Here is a 14,234-nt window from a genome sequence, read left to right on the forward strand (position 1 = left end):
CTGCAGGGGGGGGAGCAGTTACCTGCGTAACACCAGGGCCCCCTGCCGCCATACTGCAGCACTAAATCCGAAGTCCCGGTGGCGAGAATGCAAATCAGGCCTTGTGTATATGCTAATGTGGTGGTGATGGAAGGGAAGCTGTAACAAGGCGGCCTTGGCGGGTCAAAATAAAGGCTATGGCACAGTGGAGCCTGAAAGCGACAAGTCAGTCCGCCACCAGACCCCGGGATTAGGCGGGAGGGAGACTACCCTAGCACAAACCAGGTATTTTAAAAGGTAATTCAGCGGCGAGTCATTTGGGGCAGAATCTTCTGCGTCTGAGCAGGTGTTCCGCCTCCAGCAGGTGACGGAAAACACCTGCTGTGAAATCAATGCTCGGGATGTGGCTTGAAGAGCAACATGCAGCTGCCTTTTTCTGCCCTGAAGCGAACCGAGGCTGATTTTACCCTTTTTACAGCCTCTTAAAAGACAAAAGAAAGGAAAGGAAATGTTGCGGAGGACAACAAGGATTTGGCTGATGTGTTTTGCTGCCAGCCAACACTGCTGATACTAGATTTCTGAATATTAAGGTACTTGTATATTTTTAGTCTGGCAGTTGCTGGTCATAATGTAATTGGTTGAAAAATGCCTGTAAACATGGAAGTTTGTTTGTGTCGGTCACTGAGGGCAGCTCTGAAGTTTTGTTTTAAATTTGAGGTTGTTTAATACATGTTTTTTCATAGTGAGAGGTTAAAAGAGTTTGTATTCTGTCGATCAAGGTTACCATCTCCAACATAAGACCTACACCTTCTTTTCAATTGTCCTTTGCCAACCTCATATTGCCGGGCATGGCCGAACAGAGACAGTTGCAAGTTCATGCCCAAACTGTGATAGCGCCATTAAGGCTCCCGCTGTCTCACAGTTCTGTAACTAAGTTTACCTTTTGTGATGTTTGAAGTCGAGTCCTCAGAGGTTTTGTGTTGTGTGATGGGTGGACTGAGCACAGGCTGTGGGCAGTCTGTTTATTTACAAGCCAGTTACTTCTACAGCTCAAACTCTGGGTAAAATGACTGATCTGTATTTGTTAGACCTTGCTCTAAAGAGGCCTTAGCTTAGTGGGCAAGAAAGAGGAGGTAATTCGTTTTGTTAGGCTCTATATTAAACCTAAATTCTAAATCTACTAGTTTTGAGTCACATGTCGAAATATGAAATATGACTGCTGAAAAAGACAGTGGAATTATAGTGTCACAATTGCTTATTTATTCTTGTTTAACTTTATTTAGGTTGTCTTAGACTAGGGTTAGGGTTGTTTTTGTCAACATTTTATTTAGCTTTGGCTAAAAAATAAGCCGGCCATAAGTACATAGATTGTACATAAGAGTGTGATGGTAGGGTGCCAGTGAGCTGTGTTGCTGTACAGGAGCCACTCGGTCCTCTCTGGATCTATGCCCGATCCCCGTGGAGAGACAGAGTTTCATCCAAAGTCCAGCACATGCTCTGGCCAACTCCCCTCACCGAGTGGGTTTGGTGGGCGACTAAGCTGGATGCCAGGGTCCATGTGCGATTGAGATGCACACCTATATAGTATTTTAGCTAATTTAGGGCGGTCACCCACACTACTGCGTGTCATTGATGAGAACAGAAGCTATCATGTGTCATTTACTGGAACGTAACATCAGAAGAAAGAGAACAAGGGGAGCCAGAGATTGGCTGAACTCACTTTGAACCTGATTTGCATAATAACACACAATTAGACAATGTGCGCTCAGAACTGACCTCAGTTATTTGCATGCAAGTACAATTCAGGACAAGCACTAATAGTCAACATGGCATCCTTGAGGGTTTGAGTGAGTGCAGTGGGCTTTAAATATACAAATATACAATGTATAATAGTTTGTTTGTGTTAGTTCTTGGAATAAGTCATTTTTGGGCTAGATATAATAGAGACCATGCGTTTTGGGGCAGTTACACACTCAGTGGTCCTCAGGCGCTGTGCTTCAGCACTTGCCCTCTGGAGTGAAATAATGGATATTTCATGTAAGTGCCAAGTCGAAGCTTTAATTTGAGTAAGGTGTACATCAATACCGAGAGAACTGTGTTGGAGACCTTTGAGCACATAGCGCTTTAGCTAATTTAACAAATGCACAGGAAGTCAAATAAAGTCATCCTATTTAATAATCTGTGAAAAATTCTTGGCAGTCGACATGAAGTCTCGGATCCACAGACATCAGCATCCACTTTGTAGCTTCTTTGTTGAGGCTCTCTCAGCCTCCTTCAGCCTCATGTTGTGAGATCTCTCTGCCTTCAGTCTGTTCTTCACCAAGTGGGACACGGTTCAGTCGGACTGAGATCAGGCGACCCACTCGGGCCAGTCAAGGACTACTCCATCTCCTCTCCCTGAGAAGCTCCTCGGTTGATTTGGTTGTACATGTAGGGTCCTTGTCCTGCTGTGTCATGAAACGTCCTCCCATCAGTTTTGATGAATTTGTCTGAATCCGGGAACAGAATGATCTCTTGTACCTCGGACTGGTTCCTGCTGCTTCTGTCAGCAGTGAAACCATCGGTAAAGGCCAGTGTGCCAGTTCCTTTGGCAGCCGTACTACAAACACAAGTCACAACAGACCAACAGATGTTCCTTTTTTCTCTCCCCATTCTCTTTTTCCCATCATTTTCTTTTGAGGAGTCTTCAGAGGTAATGCTCATTAAGTCTTAAAAAAGTATTTTCTCTTTCTCCATTAATTTCTGTTATGTAATAGCCAAACATCTGATGACCTGAGAGGCCCCGCTATTTGGGCAGTGTGTTAATAGAGCTCCATCTGACACAGTTATACAATATTAATGCAAACATACTCAAATGAAAACCTGAGACTTGGCTCATATTTGAATGCAGTATACCTTGTTTTAATTTAAATTGAATGTGCTGAAGCGGAGAGCCTGAAGAACAAAAAGGGCCCAAATAGTTATGGTCTGGACTGTATGGGTTGAGCAGATGGCTCGTGTGTGTGTGAGGGGTGTGTTTCAATGTGTGTGTACTCGTATATCTGTGAGGACCATTTTCTGCATTGACCTTACAGAGTGAGGACTTTTCGCCGATCCTCACTTTTTCCAAAGCCTGTTTGAGGATTAAGATTTGCTTTTAGGATTAAGGTTAGAATTAGGTTTAGGCTGAGGTTAGGATAAGGATATATACAGGGTTTCTTTGTGATGGTTAAGAGTAAGGGGCTAGTGAATGCATTACACTGATTAGTGCCCTCGCTGAGATATAAATACAATAATGTATGCGTAGTTATGTGTCACCAGATGCTTTCTGTACTTTTCCCTCATTTTCCGGCTCTTGCCAGCACTAACGTGTCGCAGTACCACAGACCCAGGCACAAATTACCTCATTAACTGTCCTTCCCTCTTCCCCCTCCCTCCCCCTTCTCTCTAAACAGCTTTGCCCAGCTACACGTGTGGTAATCCTGGACAGCTATTCAACGGCCACCAGCAGGGGTCCACGTTCAACATCGGGGACAAAATCCGCTACAGCTGCAGCCCGGGCTACGTGCTGGAAGGTCACACCACCCTCTCCTGCCTGGCCACCTCAGCCGGTACTGCTGCCTGGGATTTCCCCCTCCCCTACTGCAGAGGTATGAAAACAGAGTCACTGGAAAACTGCCTGTTATTACAAGATTCAGGGCTTAATCTTGGAATGTGTTTGGTCCATAAGGTCAACATTGTAATTGCACTCACTGTAAATGGATGGGAAGAAACATATTTATAAGCCCCAGAATTGTCAGTCAGCTCAGAGATATCCCACAGTCGTTTAAACGTAGTCTGATAAATGTTACATAACATGTTTCTAATTATATGTTAAAATATATAAATATCACAAATAACAGTTAAAATTGTGTTGAATTTATTTTACCATCAGCTGTAAAGTCTGGGTAAACTAACAGCAGAATCCGAATCAGGGGCGGCTGTGTATATTTGGGGGTCCTGATCAAGATGGGGGAGGGGGGGGGGGGGGGGGGGGGGTGCTGAACCAGCTTTTTTTAAATACCACCTGTTATAGGTGACATATTAAAAACTAATATTTTGTCACTAAACATTCCTCCTATAGAAAATATTACTTGAATTCACTTTTTAAAATTTTGACATAATTTTGACTTGCCTGCATAATTTTTGGATCAATCAAATGTGACATCACTTCTTGCCTTTTCATACAAGTAGCAGGAATTACATTATCAAACATAATTCTGCGAAGTACAATGTATGGCTAACGTATATGTGAAACCATATACAACATGAAGTATATACTTTAGCTGATTATGTGCTAAGGGGTTGTAAAGATCTCTTAACTGGAACATGAAAGTCAATATGACATTGTATCCATCGCCTCTGGAAACCATAAAAAAAATCTATAATGTAAATGCAATCCCTGATGTTGATTTTAAAATGAAGACCAGTCAACCCATTTACAGTCTTTTATTCACGATTGATAAAACATCATATAGCGTACACACCCATTTATCTACAGTTGCCATCATGTGACCTAACAAGGTTTGCTGCGGTTACACTGATCTCTTATTTGCCATGACAGGACCGCATGTGTCCGCCCGCAGTCGGGGGCCTGTGCCAGTTGTCCTCTCCTCACCGTTAGCGAGCCCCCCTGCGGCAGCGACACCTGCCAATGTGTGTTGTCTGACTCAACATGACATAGCTTGGGAAAACAGTTCAGTGTAGGCAAAGGTGATATCATTGTGTCTCATTCACAGGTTTTCGCTTTGTGTGAAAGGGAATTTGTGCATAATTAAAAGCACGAGCGGCACACACGTGCACGTTTGAATGTCAGGGTATGTCCATTTGCTCTCTCTGTGTGTGTCCTTGTGTGTGTGTCTGTGTGCGTGTCCGAGTGGCCAATGGTTTGTGTCAGTGTGCCTGGTGAGCGGAGCGCTGAGACACCTTGCCATCTGCAACAAGGCTGGGAGTCAGGAAGCCCACATAGGAGCACACATGGCTGGGCAACATGTGCCAGCACACTCCCCTCCCACCCAATCGCATGCTGACATGTGCACATGCCTGCACTCTACAGCCAAACGTGAAATCATTATGGGTGCATTTCTTCATCTCATTCAACCCAATTGCCTACATTCCATGCACAAAAACTTTCAGGAGCTCTGTCCTGCTTCCATGTTTTCACCATAAATCACTGACTATTTGCTTTTCACGGCCCAAACTCAAGCTCTTTCATTCTCCCTTTCTTTGCCCACTTTGGCTCCTGTCTGGAAAGAAAATTGCTCATACACTTGAGGATGTGATTACACCACGTGATGTAATATAATTGGATCAGCACCAAATTGTACACACTCATAATATCAGTTGTTCATCGAGTTTCTTGAATTATACCCTGAGAAATCAAGGGAAATATTGAAAAAAGCAACGTTGAGGAAAGTGAAACAAATGCCTGGATCTGCCCCAGGGGTTCTTAAATGGGTTATCTCTTGGGTCACGACCAACCAATCAGAAAAATCTTCTTGGAAATCAGTTCAGTAGTTTTTATGTGATACTAAAAACAAACAAATAACCACAGATTAGACCACAGATTGCGTGCCAATATGTTTTTTTAAGTGTCAGTCGTGCCTGCGGTCAATTGAGGTCTGGCAGCATCCTATACAAATCAACATGCTCTTTCATAATTCATAAATGTATTGTCATTGTCCCTAAACCCACTGTATAAAAGAGCAGGACTGCCTTCTTCTTTGGGAGAATTGGCGAACATTTTGGCACATTCACGATTCTGGACCGAGGACAGGGCTTGTGTGCCAGCATTGCCAGGCCATAGATAATAACTATCTACAATATCTACAACCGACTGAACGAACCTGGAATTTGTTTTCAATGCATTCCAAAAATGAATGATTTTATAGCTTGCGAGCCTTACCCATAACTTAGTACCCATGACACTGGAATCGAAGGGGCTCCTTGCACTGACAGCCTACAGATGAACTGTGTACTCTTCAACCGTAGAACCCGTCTTAATATATGCAACTGATTGAAGAACATGCATTTTCTTTAATGCCGGGTAAACATATATCAGATTTTATAGCCTAGCATGCATTGACCCTAACTTGTTTCTCATGACACTCAGGGAATTTGAAGAGGCTCCATACCCTGTGCCAGCGTACGATTACACCATGTCCTCTTTATCAGTGGAAAGCTTCTCAATATATGTAGCTGACTGAAGAAAGTTAATTATTTAGCAATGCATGGATGTGAATGATTTTATATGTTACATGCATTGCTCATGTTTTCCCCGCTACTTGGTTCCCAAGACACTCAAAGGAATCAAAGAGGCCCCTTGCACTGACACAGAAATACACATTGATCTGTTTGAAAGTAAGAAGCTTCTTGATATATACATCTGAGTGAAGAACACAATATTTGTTCCCTGCATGGTACAGCTAATGCCTTTCTAGCTTCCATAACTTGGTTACCATCACATCAAAGGAATGTGTGGCTCCTTGCGCTAAAATGGAAAAAACAATGACATCCCAAAAAACGATGCACTGTTCAGCACCGACAACAGACTGAGGGAAGAACCCTCACATAATGAAGGGTTCAATGGTCCTTTTTGGTTTCATATGGTCAATGCTATGGCCATTGTTAGTTTTCCTTTGAGGTAGGGATCTGGCATCGGCCGGCAGCCGGCACAAAATGCAGAGAACGGAGGAGTGAGTCAAGGTGAAGGGTAGCGTTAGGAGAGTCAGATACCTCCCTTCAAGTGTGAAGGAACTGTCCCGTGTAGAATACCAATGCACTTCCTCCTCCTTTCTTCTGTCTGCCTTCCACTTCCTGTCACTCCCACTGCAACAATCACCTGTCACCCCTCTCGCCATCTCCCTCTCTCTCTCCATTGTCCAACCTCCCTCTGCACTTTCCCCTCGCCCCATCCCCGCTTGTCACCTGTCACACCCCGCCCCCCCCCCCCGTCTCCTCGCCCTTCTGCTGTGGTTTCCCTCATATTCAAGTTCACACCTCACAGGTTCCCGCTCGTCCGTACACTCCCCTGGCCTCCCTCAGGGGGGCTGCCGTGGTGACAGGTAGGACGGATGATAGACAGGGACCCGGCGCCCCCCGAGCTCCTCCTCCCCTCTTTGAAACACCCCACTAGCTGGCCACTAATGAATCCCACATCACTCCTGGTGCACACACACACACACATTCAGGGGGTGTCATTCAAAACTTACATGGACGGGTCCCTTCTGTTTATTAGCACATCCTGTAGTAGTCAAGTCTGCAATTCCACCAGAGGAATCGCAGTCCGCAGATCACATGATGCGATTTTGTAAAAAAAAAACTATAATGAACATATCAGAAACTGGGCAGGAGAATCATCCTGGCACGACATTAAATGCACGCTTCATTATTTAATGTTCTGCTGAAAATGGTCTCCAGGAGGGAAGAGTTGCTTTGATTAACAAAAAATATGAATTAATCAGAACTTAATCACCTCCCCACCATGTTGCATTGGCTTGCGTCACGCATCCTTCCCCGCTCCCTGCTGACTGTAAATGCACCATGGAGCATTTTTAAAATCCTGTGAGTGGCCCGCGGCGAAGATTTCAGACATAGCAACAATAAGCTGTTAGTCATTGTCTTGCAAGATTTTCCAACTCCGGATCTTGTAAATATGCAGTAGAGCAAAAACCCCAAAAAACTAACATAATTTGTAGCTGGAATCTTTATTTTATTTTATTTGTTTCTAGAAAGCAAACAAGGTTCCTGGCAAAACCTCCCCTAATAAAGTTCCTTCAAAGTTTAGTCTCTGTGACACAGTTCGGTTTGACTTTTCTTGCTGAATCATTTCGTCCGTGTCAGTGTTATCAGTCAGGAGCATCTCTGTCCAGACAGTGTTCTCAAAGGGGTCTAATCAGCCTTAATCATCATTTTCTCTTAATTTACATGTGTCCATATAGAATATTCTTTTTGACATTTTATACTAATGCATTTTAATAGGACAATTCTGTAAAATAAAGGCTTAAATGAAATGTTGCATAATAAATTACTGGTTTTATAACGTCACATCTTTATTTCAATCCATGGCGCTCGTGTTGCATTGAGAGCATCGTGTTGTGGGTCTTTTGTAACGTTTAAAAGGTGTGCAACACAACTCCGAGCACTCTGCTTAAATGGGGTTGCCTGCTGTTTTGTGTTAGGTTTCTTGGATGAAATGAAACACCTCTTGGTATCTTTAACACAGGAGTAGACCAGACCAGAGACAAAAGACTTCACTTTGACCGTTTCTTGGGTCAAACTTGAGCTGTTACGAAGTGCATGTGTTTATTTGCCTTTTACCACCCTCGCTGTTTCCATATTTCTCTTCACCTTCCATTACCTCTGCATCACACGTCTTTGATTATATTTGGTTTCCCTGTTTTAGTAATCCTTGCTCTCTCCTCCTTTCTCTTGCAGCAGATGATGGGTGCGGGGGCACGCTGCGAGGCCAGAGCGGGGTGATCACCACTCCCAATTATCCCACCGTGTACAACAACAACGCCGACTGTACCTGGACGGTGCTGGCGGAGCCGGGAGACACCATCGCCCTGGTGTTCTCCGACTTTCAGCTGGAGGACGATTACGACCTGCTGGAGGTCAGCGGCACAGACGGCTCCTCGCAGTGGTGAGTTTTCAGCCCGCAGCATTTGGTCTGGAGTGTGAACTGTGCTGGGGACGTGAAGGGGAAGGAATGAGGTGGTTGGAATATGATGGTGGGGGCCAGGTGTGGAAAGCAGGGTGACATCCTCTCGACTGTTGCTGTCTGTGGGGAACAGAAGAGGAATAACAACAGATCCTAACATCAGGGTCATCAGATTCTGTTCAAAGCGTTTTGTATCATGTTGTCTGTGGTTTTTCTCCGTTGAATTTGAACACTCAATCTTGGCCGTTCACTCATTCTGTCAATTGCTCAGTCTCCCACAGACACACATGCTCTCCTCTAATGATGAAGAGCTCCGATGTCCTGGCAGGTCTCTCACCATCTGCGGCAGCTCCTCCTCTCTCTGACAACTCTCTCAGCTCGGGAAGTAATTAGTGAGCTCGATTACCACTGCCAGCCACACAGTGTCGTTTTACCCACATCACACACACACACACACTTACAAACACTCTCTTGCACACTGTGGAACCCATATGGGCCCAAAAGGAAATAAGTATTCACACTTTCCGCCACACTGATATATTTGTCCTGGCACTCATCAAAACTTGCACAAACAGACGCACTCTTCCACACAATGTCTTGCCACAACTCCTCCACTCATTTAACACACATTGGGTACAAATCCAGTGCACTTCCTTTGTCTTGGATTAAAAAGTGAATAAATTGCAGGTTTAGTTTCAGGAGATTGACTGTTTGGATCAACAAGGGACAATCCAGAGCAGTGGCACTGCTATTAAACACTTGAAATGCACATAGACCTAGAAAAGAGGGGGGGAGAACTGTTGATACAGCAAACAGGCTCAGAAAGAATAGGTGAGGAGTCATCTCCCAGTGACTCAGGGAAACTCGTGTCACTTTCCCTCATTCACTCTTCGGTTAGGCGATGACACTTCCCCAGGAGAGCTTGATTGAATGACTGAGAATCGTGCTTTGTAGTCTGGTGTTGAAGTCTCTTTGAATATCTGCACGGCTGACTGAGGGTTGGACTCTCGCAGACGGCAGCTTGACTGTGCTTCTCTTGCATGTTTCACAATGTCATCAGCTTCTTGTCCCACACTTTGATTTGCTCTCTGTTGTCTTGAGGGACGCCCGGATCTCAAAAGGCGCCGTCATTTTTTGTGTTTATGTGATGTGATACCGGGGGCGCCTATGGCAGCGCACCTGCAGGGAGGTTGCACTGGCTTGAAGGAAGGGAGAAGGGCTACTGGCAAGAGCGGTGCAGCACAAGTCACAGTTGATCACGCACATTGCAAGGAAATGGCAGCACAGGGGACAGAGGGCCCGGTGCAGACGTGCTGGCTTGCTTCTATTGTTTCCTCTCTTTTCAATCATACCGGCTTTAGTTTTACCCGCACAAAGTTTGAATTCAAAAACATCTCATCCCAAAACATAAAAAACTCACCAGCCCTTTTTTTAACTCAGTCACTTAATTTCTTTAAGTAGCTGTGTATCTCTAATTTTGGAGCGAGCCGGGAGCAGTTGGGATGGACGAACGAGACGACCGGGTCAGAGAGTGAGAAAGAGCATGGCACCGGAGGAGAGGAGCGGAGAGGAGTGCAGGACCTTTGGAAAAGAGGATGGACATGAAAGTGGAGAATTGTGTAGATGGGGTGGAGGGTTTACGGCTCTCCGACCGGGGGATAATTAGAGAGGTCAGGTGGAGCGCTATGATGGTGCTGACCTAAAGCTCACATCCTCTCTGTGAACGGCTGTGAGCCCTCCCCACTGTGGCGCTTGAGGATTATTCTCTCCCTCCTTCTCTCACCGTATAATTGGACTGGTCTCACAGGTTTACCATAGATTGAATATGAAGAGGGAGGAGGCATCGCTGTATCTTCCCACTATCCAGCAATTAAGCTACAATGTTCTGGATACAAACGCCACCATCTTGCACATTTGGAGTCTCAGACTGCAAAGTAGCTATCATTGGATGGAACCTTGGCAGCGAGGTACTGTCGACGCATTCCACCAATCAAAAGTCAGTCTCAGCTGTCCATTGTGATATGTAACCCCATTTCTATTACTTATTATCAAATAACCAATACAAATCAAGCTTTCTCGAAAAAAATTATAAATTGGACTTACATTGGTGTGACAAGAACATTCAAATTTAAAAGAAACCACTTTTGAGATTTTATATTTTGGTCAAAATCGTTACCATTAACATGGAGGAGGCAGGTCTTATGCCCCGTGCTGCAGCCAGCCACTAAAGCCTCGGCAGTCATGTCGTCTATCTCTTTGAACAGTTTATGGTTTGTACAAGGATAAGTTATATATTTGATAGGATTTCATCTTGTCAGGTTTGCTGTTAAATGTGACTTTGACCTTTCATTCAAATCATCTTCTTAAACGTGATTGTACATGGAATCTTTTTTTGTCAGAGAATGCATGTGACTTCCACCTGGCTTTTTGAAAGCATCCCACCATCCAACTGGTTAGTCTTACATCAATCAGTGGGGGAGTTCTAGGTGTAGTAATGACTGAACAGACAGGTTGAATGTTCCAGTAGAAGAAGGGAGGCCAAGGGTCAGGGTCAAAGCCGCGTGTTGCTGATCGATCCACAACAGCTCAAGAGAGAGTGGGCTTCCTGACACTCCTGCTGTGTCTGGGTCCGTGCTTTGATCGGAGGAAAATGAAGCAGAATAAACACCATCAATCACCATCACCAGCCTCACCCCTTTTGCATAAGTGAACCTGATCTCGCTCACTTGGGCGCTTGTTTACCGTGCCAGCCGGCGATTTGATTGGCGGCCCTGCAGCGTTGGCATTCTGAGAAGGCAGCGGGGGAAAGAGACAGCCTCGCAGGCCGACTTCAGGAACCGAGTTGTGCATGTGTATTGAATGTGGCAGTGGGATGAGCTGGTGAAAACAGCGACTGAATTCCACCTCCACTCTGCATTACCCTGACAGGACGTCTTCGGCGCCGCTCGCCCAGGGGAACATATTACTCTGCGATTACACTGTTTGTATCCTCATTGATTTTCTTCCCCATCACCATCCACTTTGAGGCAATGTAAATAACGCCCGACGCTCACCAATTGCCAGATGCTCGTTCGCCTGCTCGCTGCTAAGTGGAACTCACAGCTATTTGACTTGTATTTTCTTTGGCGCAGAATTGTTTTTGCACATCCCCGTCATCCATTTTCATCCACCAGCAGCACTCCCTCGAGATGATGAAAGGAACTCCCGCAGCACCTTGGATACTGCAAATAGAAAGTATAAAGTGTCGGAGTCTGTAGTTGAAAGCACTCTGAATATTGGCATTACTCCCTCGGTTGAAACAAAAAAAAAAACCCCCAAAAAATTGCGTTCTGTTGTGAAAAAAATCCCACGTCACAGTTCAGTGATCGCACCATTTTACAGAAAGTGTTCCAAAAACAAAACTTGTGTCTTTGCTTTTCGTTCCAGTAACTTTTACCAACTCTATTTCCTGTGAGTGTTTTCCTTTCCCTCATCTTTTTTTGTTCCTCCTTGCATCTATCGCTGACAACAGAAGGCCCCGCTGGGTAAAATGCAACTTATTTCTTCATGTTCTGGAGATCTGAGAATCCAATGATCTGTGATCTCTGTAGGTAGTTTCCAATCCGCTCCCCTCTCTCTTTTAACCGTGCACCCACTGGACCCGAGATACTGACACTTGGCAAACATATAGATTATCTCTGCTGCGCTGATACGTGTCATCTTGTCCCAAGCCATGGAGGGTGGGTGTGTGTGTGTGTGTGTGTGTGTGTGTGTGTGTGTTTGTGTGTGAGAGAGATAAAGAGTTGTTGGAGCAGAGTACAGAACACTGGATATATATTGATTGGCTGTTAGGTTGACTCACCTGAGAGTGAGCCAATTGTCTTCGGAGCAGCTTTTTAAGTCCAGGGGCTGTTTTCTCTCTCTTCCGATGGGACTAACATCACTATGAGTAGGTTTCATTTTTTCTGCGGATAAATGCCTCAACTTTTGTTTTTGTGTTTCCAAAGAGTCTGGTCTAGATTTTAGTTTTTTAGTTTTTTCTTTCACAATTTTGCCACATGAGATCCAAGTTTGGGTTTGACTGCAGCTTAAAAATCACTTTCAATTTGCCTTAGGTGACCCATTTTCAGATTTGCGGGCAAATGTATGTATCACAGCTGTTCACAATGGGGGGGTAACACATTCATTCCATACTCTCTCCCAGCGGGACTCCACGATGAGCCATTGGCTGCCAATCACACACTTTCCCATTATGAAACACATCTTATGACAAATGTGTTCCTGGCAGCACAACAATCGGCGGCTATCCACCCATCCACCCGCTCGAAAACATTGTTTAATGTATGTTCAGCCACTAAGGCGGTTATGTGAATACAGAGCATTGGCAGAGGAAACTTAGCATTGATGTGTTTGCAAACAGTTCCTGTGTGATAGTTGAGTGAGCGCATATTCTCTGCCAGAATGCTGAATTCATTTCTTTTATTTACTTTTATTTATTTCTTATACTGCAGCCTGTTTCTCACAACTCAGACCGGCGGAGTAAAGGAAGTGTTTCGCTCTGCAGCTTTTCCGGTAATTCACTGCAACATCATCAGTCGGGTCACGTCTAGGAGCCTCTGACTCTGGCAATTCTCTCCTTCTCACTCTCTTTCTCTTTCGGAGGCTCTGTCTCTCGCCCTCTCTCTCCCCCTCCCAGCTCGATGGGCGTCATAAAGCCTCTGAGTGGGTAGTTTGATCTGATTGTCTAATGAAAGTCTACAGTCCTTCATTATACATTCCGAAGCCATTTACTGTAAGTGGGGCTCTCATCATAAAACCAACATGCAATTCGTCCCAAAACAAAAGCAAACTACGGAGGATGAATCGCGTGCGCCGAGTTCGGCAAAGTCTTCCCTGATTTCGGAGAGACGCACCACCAAGGTGTTCGTGCAGAGCATGTCAGGAGATTTGCTTTTGATTTGTGGATTCACAAACAGTCACGGAGGACCCACGTATTCCCCTAGCATTGCATGTCTGCTGCACTGGGGATGATGTGCATGTCTAAAAGCTCCCAACTGCACTTCTCCCAACTTAACAATGCAGCGGGCTCACGGGAGAGATAAACTTTGGGTTCGAGATGGAAATGTTTCACGGCTGATGTGAGGGATGTTGGTGGAGCCCTGACGCACGTCACAGTTCATCACGTCAAACACAACATAACAGAGGAGGCCCCAGATCGTGTCGTATCGCGCTGCATCGAGATTCTCGTCCTTTTCTCTCCCACTCTCCCGACTCATCTATGACTAAAGCATGATGCAGCTTTCAGAGCTTTAGCAGAACCTGAGGAGTCACCATCGTCTTTTTGTGTTTATTTTGTTTTCTATCTGTTTTTAATAAAAATCGCCAATGTTTTTGTGAGTTAAACACAATTAAATCATAATTACAATTCCAATGGGAACCTACAGTAGAGCTTTTTGCACCATTGTACTTTTTTTAACTGTGCCCATATATGATTTCATATTCCATTAATATATAGCTTCATTGATTCATTTATGGTGTTATTAGTCACACAGTATGTTGGATTTCCTGCCAAACAGATAAACAGTGTATATTTATA

The 14,234-nt window shown here is 44.7% G+C and overlaps 1 protein-coding gene across 1 annotated transcript in view; it reads left to right on the plus strand.

Moving 5' to 3' along the window:
* The window catches only part of csmd2 (CUB and Sushi multiple domains 2), a 232,783-nt gene that overhangs the window by 69,644 nt on the left and 148,905 nt on the right, over positions 1-14,234 (plus strand). Inside the window, 2 exon segments of the mRNA XM_053446653.1 lie at positions 3,414-3,608; positions 8,434-8,641. Of these exon segments, the coding sequence (XP_053302628.1) occupies positions 3,414-3,608; positions 8,434-8,641 (403 nt within the window).

The sequence above is a fragment of the Pleuronectes platessa genome, chromosome 18 (genome assembly GCF_947347685.1).
Source record: "Pleuronectes platessa chromosome 18, fPlePla1.1, whole genome shotgun sequence".
In the NCBI taxonomy this organism is placed as follows: domain Eukaryota; kingdom Metazoa; phylum Chordata; class Actinopteri; order Pleuronectiformes; family Pleuronectidae; genus Pleuronectes; species Pleuronectes platessa.